At 50.5% G+C, this 5597-nt stretch overlaps 1 protein-coding gene across 1 annotated transcript; it reads right to left on the bottom strand.

Annotated features, from left to right (window-relative positions):
* Positions 1 to 3991: 3991 nt before the first annotated feature.
* Positions 3992 to 5195, bottom strand: PtA15_11A369 (uncharacterized protein; the record flags this gene model as incomplete). Its single annotated transcript, XM_053161269.1, has 5 exons — positions 3992 to 4002; positions 4077 to 4359; positions 4427 to 4505; positions 4602 to 4861; positions 4941 to 5195. The coding sequence occupies 5 exons, from the start codon at positions 5193 to 5195 to the stop codon at positions 3992 to 3994; spliced, it is 888 nt and encodes a 295-aa protein (XP_053025233.1).
* Between the last annotated feature and the right edge of the window lie 402 nt (positions 5196 to 5597).

Here is a 5597-nt window from a genome sequence, read left to right as displayed (position 1 = left end):
TATAGCGGCCATCCAATGCTCCTTTTCTTGGCTCCTGGCTGCCTGTTTGTAAGTGGATGGCACGTCAGCTGCATAGACCTCCGGGACGGATAGTGATATTAGGTCTACCATTGCGTCTTGGTTGGCCGCCATCGCTTCATCACGAAAATCACCAAGTTTTAGATCAGACATATCAGCTAGAGAAAACTGAGGTAGAGCGATGTCCTTAGCAACGGGATGGTGCTGGAAAGTAGCTATCGCGGAATTGACAAAAGAGTTGGATGAGGGAATCCAAAAGCACCAACCCTTGGAATCTGGAAGGATGGAAACCACAAAGCCTGGGATTGCCCGTTCATCAAGCTTTTTCCGTTTCTCCGCTGATACGTGGACATACGCTTGATCGCCGAAAACCCGAGCGGTGTTCAGTGATGGTTTAAGCCCAAAAAATTTTTTGTATGGAGTGACGTCCCCGCTCCTGCTGTTAGGAATCCGATTAAATAAGAAACATGCCCATACGAAAGCAAAATCCCAGAAAATTTTGTCAAGCGAGCTACCCAACAAGAGAGTCCTACCCATGTCCTGTAGAGTTTGGTTGAAGCGTTCGATAGTCCCGTTCTGATAGTGGTGATACGCAATCGCACGTTCGACTTGGATGCCTTTTTCCCTTAAACATTTGGCTAGGACAAGGCTATTAAACTCTCCACCATTATCTGATCTGAGAGCTTTGAGAGGTTTACCGGAATGTAACTCAAGACGACAAATGGTGTCAACAAGGAAGGAAGTAGCTTCAGATTTTTGAGAGAGGATTTTTATCTCATTATATCCTGAACCGAGATCTCTAATTGTCAGGATGTACTTGCCACCGCCTATTGCCTCAACCTCAAAAGGGCCGATAAGATCCACATTCCAAAGATCCATCGGTAAAAAGGTCCGTTGAGTGGAAGCAAGGGTGTTTTTATGGACACTTTTGGAAACCATACACGTAGGGCAGTGAATCTGGCCTGGAGGCAAAACCAAAGGCAGACCCAAACCAACTTTTAGCTTGATCATTCGGCGGATGACCCGAAGGGAGACATGTCCAAGTTGCACGTGGATCAGCAACAAACGTTTCTCATCGGCCGTCAGGGCAGGGTTCACAGGGGCACAACGGATCACGTCCGGAATTGTGTAAACGAATGGATTTTCTTCCTCTACTTGGCTAGCATGGGCAATGACCAAAGGGGAAGAAGGAGCAGCAGTAACGACAGGAGGAGGACCAGAAAGCATAGGAACAGTGGGGCCGTGGCAATGGGATGGAGGAACAACAGTAGCGGTAGGAACAGAAGAAAAGATAGGAAGAGATTGTTTGGGGGATGGAAATAGCCATTTCCGGCTGCGTGGGTTGAGAACACACTTGGTCCAGAAACGTCCAGAAGAGAAAACAGAAAAGGAGTCGTCCCGACAGTTGTAAGAGAAGGTAAAACCGGCAATCCGAAGGGCCGCCGGTGAGATGAGCGTGTTGCTCGCGTTGGGACAGTACAAGACCCCTTTAAGCACGATGGGAGTTGAAATGGGACCACGAAAATGCAGGGTACCCACTGCAGTGATGAATTGGGAAGGTCCATTAGTGGCAACTTTCAGGGGAATGGGTTTGGATAACAATTCAAACTGGTGAAGCGCTGACTTATCACCTGTCAAATGATGGGTCGCTCCAGTGTCGAAGAGGGCCTCCGGGGATGGGGAGGGAAACTCAAACTCCACGTTCCTGGCCTCCGGGGACGGCGCGGCCTGATCCTTGTATTCCATGGGTTCGCCAGGGGGTGTACCATCTTCTGGTTCAGGCTCCGCTTGCCTGGCCGATGGTCGTGAAGGACCACGATTCTGAGAGGGCCGGTAGTTGTCTGCTGGCCTCAAACCAGGTTGGGAGCCCGAAGTGGCCGGAGCTGGTCCAGAAGGCCTGCCGGAGCCGGGTTGGCGATAGTTGACAGGAGGGGTGATGATGGGGTAGTGAGCTTGGAACCGATTCGGGTCGCTGGACACTGGTGCAGGGGGATTGATCCTGTTCGATTGTCTGGGGCGTTCAGGACAATCAGCAACCACGTGGGAGGTGGAGTTGCAACGGTAGCAGGACCGAGTTCTGTTGTCGGGATGTCAATCAGGTCTAGCCGCCATCCCGTAAACGTTACCGGGATGGCTCTCGATGGATGGAGTACAATGCAAACCGGCAGCCATACCCGTCGGGGCCGATCCACGGAGTCGGTCCCGTTCCCGCACATTGAGCCGAGTCTGGCTTGCCGACAGGAGGTCGACTACTCGATCAAAGCGGGGGGTGGCATTGTTGTTCCAGTTTAACTCCATATCCATACGCTGGTCAAACTCATTGCAAAGATCAGTACCGTGGGGAATAGAGGATTGGAGAATGAGACCTAGGATAGCATTGCGTGATAAGGGGATCCCGGAAGCAATGAGATCATCATATCGAGTTCGGCACAAGGAAGACACCTCGCTGGCGTTAGTGTCAGAGCCAATGGTGATGTAATTGAGATCGTTCCATCGAGACAGTTGAGTGGCGCGGTTGATGGTGCCGAATCGTCCTCGTATGGCCCGCATCATAGTGTCACTGCGGTCGAAATCGTACAGGTCGGTCCGAATGGAGGCGTCCACCGACCCAAGCAAGATACCACGCGCAACACGCTTGAAGGGATGACCACGCCGATCATTGATGAAGAATTGCTCGTCTCTGAGAACAGAGAACGCAGTCTTGGTCAGCTCATGTAACCATACTCAAAAGTTGCTCCCATCCGGTCGAAGGGCAGTCGTGGCAAATCGGGCGATCCCGTCTCGGATGAGCGCCTGCTCCGTACGAAGATCCAACGGGGCCAATTGAGCAGGGTGCACAATTGGTTCTGGAGGAGGAAGTTCCGGACGAGGAGGAAGTTCTTGACGAGGAAGGTCAAATCGATGGTCTTCAATTGGCAGACCATGACCTCGGAATGTGGTGTCGTCGTCGTCATCTGAGTTTGGGTGGGAAGCCGCTGCACGTCTGGCGTTGGAGCGAGTGTGATGAGCAGGAGGGGAGCGTTGAACGGACATGGTGGTGGTTTTGAAGTAAAAAAAATTTGGTGGGCTAGGCGGGAGGAGGTCGAAAAATTTTCCAGAAAAAAAATGTGATGGTGGTGAAACAGAGGATTGAGAGGTTGGCAAAAAAATTGGGGTCGCAAAATTGGGAAGAGTTTGTAAAAGGTGAGGAAAGCGGATGAAGAAAGGAAGAGTAGTGGGCGAAAGGGTGGAGTATATAAGACTAAAGAGGAGAAATACGAGGCAGAGGAGAAAAGGCAACTAAAAAGGACTTTGGGGCAAGACCTGGAGAGATAAGGCTGTTGTTGTTGGGGTTTCGATGGGTAAAGAAAATCAAACGCGGATAGTAGAAGATAGACTGCCACACAGGTTTCAAGGAAAGCAACAATTCACACACACCAGCCACACAGGCACAGACTGACCAGCCACACAGGCACGGGAAGATACACCCGGAAACACACAGGACAGCCACACAGGCACAGGAAGATACACCCGGAAACACACAGGACAGCCACACAGGCACGGGAAGATACACCTGGAAGATTTTTCTAAGGTAAAAAATATAGTTATATCGAACCTAGTAACTAGCAAAGAAGGCTCAAATATGTAAATAGAGAGAGTAATCGTAGATAGCATAAGGAAAAAGGGAGAAAACCATAATGTGCTAGAAATACAAGGTATTTATAGCATACATTATGTAAGTGACAAAAATAAGTGTGGGAAAACATGACTGCTCGTCGAGACATGTCGTGAGTGTTACTCATGACGCGCATGTAGTGAGACGTAATCCAAGGTTACGTAACGAGCTACAACAAACGGGGCCTTAATGTACATTTTTGTAGGTAAGCGGGCCTTAACAGGCTTCTGCAGGATAACTTATAGCGGGAAGATCAGACTGAAAACTGAAAACGGAAAGAAAAAAAATGGAACTTTTTTTTGGTTCGGGTTGGACGGTCTAATCACTCACTGTGATGTGCAAGAACAAGGGGAACCAACCGGTTAGTTTTCCTTCAAGAAATAATGTTGAATTCCTCACTTACTATGCTTCATGAAGACACGCTGGACGCCGTTAGCGATGCCGGCGCCATTTAGTTCTTGGACTTCCGATGGGGAGAGATCGGATTTCTCATCCAAGACCGTGTCGAGCATGGACTTCATCCGGGTGGCTTTGGAGCTTGTGGTCACCACAATTGCACCATGTGCCTTCGCCCACTTCAGCAGTACTTCGCCAGTCGAAATTTTGCGTTCGGACGATATTCGCTCAAGAAGTGGGTCCACCTTGCCTCCAGGTAGTTTTACCACCGGTACTTGGGGACCATACGCCTATTCAAGTTGTATATTGGTCAACATAGCCTTGGTAAGTGTGTGGATGGTGGCGCAATTTTCTCACCGCCAATGTAATACCTTCCTCCTTCATGTACTTCAACAGTGGCTCCGCTTCTTTCCACACGTACGGATGGAATTCGATCCTATGTCAACAGTACCTGGTCGTTAGTTCGAAAACCTTCTTTACATGGATCTAAGTGATTGCGCCAGAAAACTTTAGGTTCTAACAGAATACTCACTGGTTCACTGCTGGCTTTACTTTGGCCGACTTGAGCGTTTCGTTAAGGTCTGAGATTCGGTAATTGCTTACGCCGATACTTTTCGCTAGCCCTTCTTGCTGTACTTCCTCCATACTCTTCCATGCCTCGGCCAGCGTCGGCTCGCCGGCCTCCTTAGTAAACATGGGAGAATGTATCAAATACAGGTCGACATAGTCTACTTGGAGGTCTCGCAGTTGGGCTCTCAGGGTCTCCTTCACCGAAGATAGGCCCGACATTATCTAAAGCAATCGAGGGATTCCTCTCAGTTCTAAAATCGAACACACCAGTCCGTCTCATGCGATCCAGAGTATGACACACCTTGGTGGTAATGAACAGCTTATCCCGTGGCATACCGCACTGGGATATCGCTACTCCGGTACTTCGCTCATTGCCATAGACTTTGGCTGCATCGAGGTGGGTAAAGCCAATGCTGATCGCCGTGCTGGTGGCCTCGACTAGCGCAGGAGAAATACCGTCGGGGCCCGTGGCTTGGAACCAGGCGGTCCCGCTGCCATACGCGATCCGAGGCGTCTGTTTGCCGTCATTAAGTGTAATGTAGTGAGAGGAAGCCATGTTGAAATTGCGTCGGTGCGAACAGTGAGGTTCCAAGGGGAAGAATCGTGTTATGTTTGTGTTTGCACCGGTCCGCCGGAGAGGACAGGTCCCCACGGCCAGGTCTGGATGACGACAAGAGCTGGGCAAGCTGTGAAGTGGGTGTTGCTTGAACTTTAAGGACCGATCGAACTTGTTTATGGGAGGTGACCGCGGGACGCAGCTCCTAGGGTCCCGGTGTCCACGCAGCCACAGAGACGCGCCGGATGCTACCTGAGTCGGAGCTTGGAGACCCGATGGACCTCGGTTAGCCGGATGCTGGATCGACTAGCGTCAAGCCTGCAGGTAGCATGATCACCATGGGAGCATCCCAGAGTGGTGATGACGTCATGAGACCAGCACCAGTTCGTAGCAGCGGGGTCT

This window comes from Puccinia triticina, chromosome 11A (assembly GCF_026914185.1).
Source record: "Puccinia triticina chromosome 11A, complete sequence".
Classification (NCBI taxonomy): Eukaryota; Fungi; Basidiomycota; class Pucciniomycetes; order Pucciniales; family Pucciniaceae; genus Puccinia; species Puccinia triticina.
The sequence above is the reverse complement of the archived record's forward strand: the minus strand, read 5'-3'. Positions and strand labels throughout refer to the sequence as shown.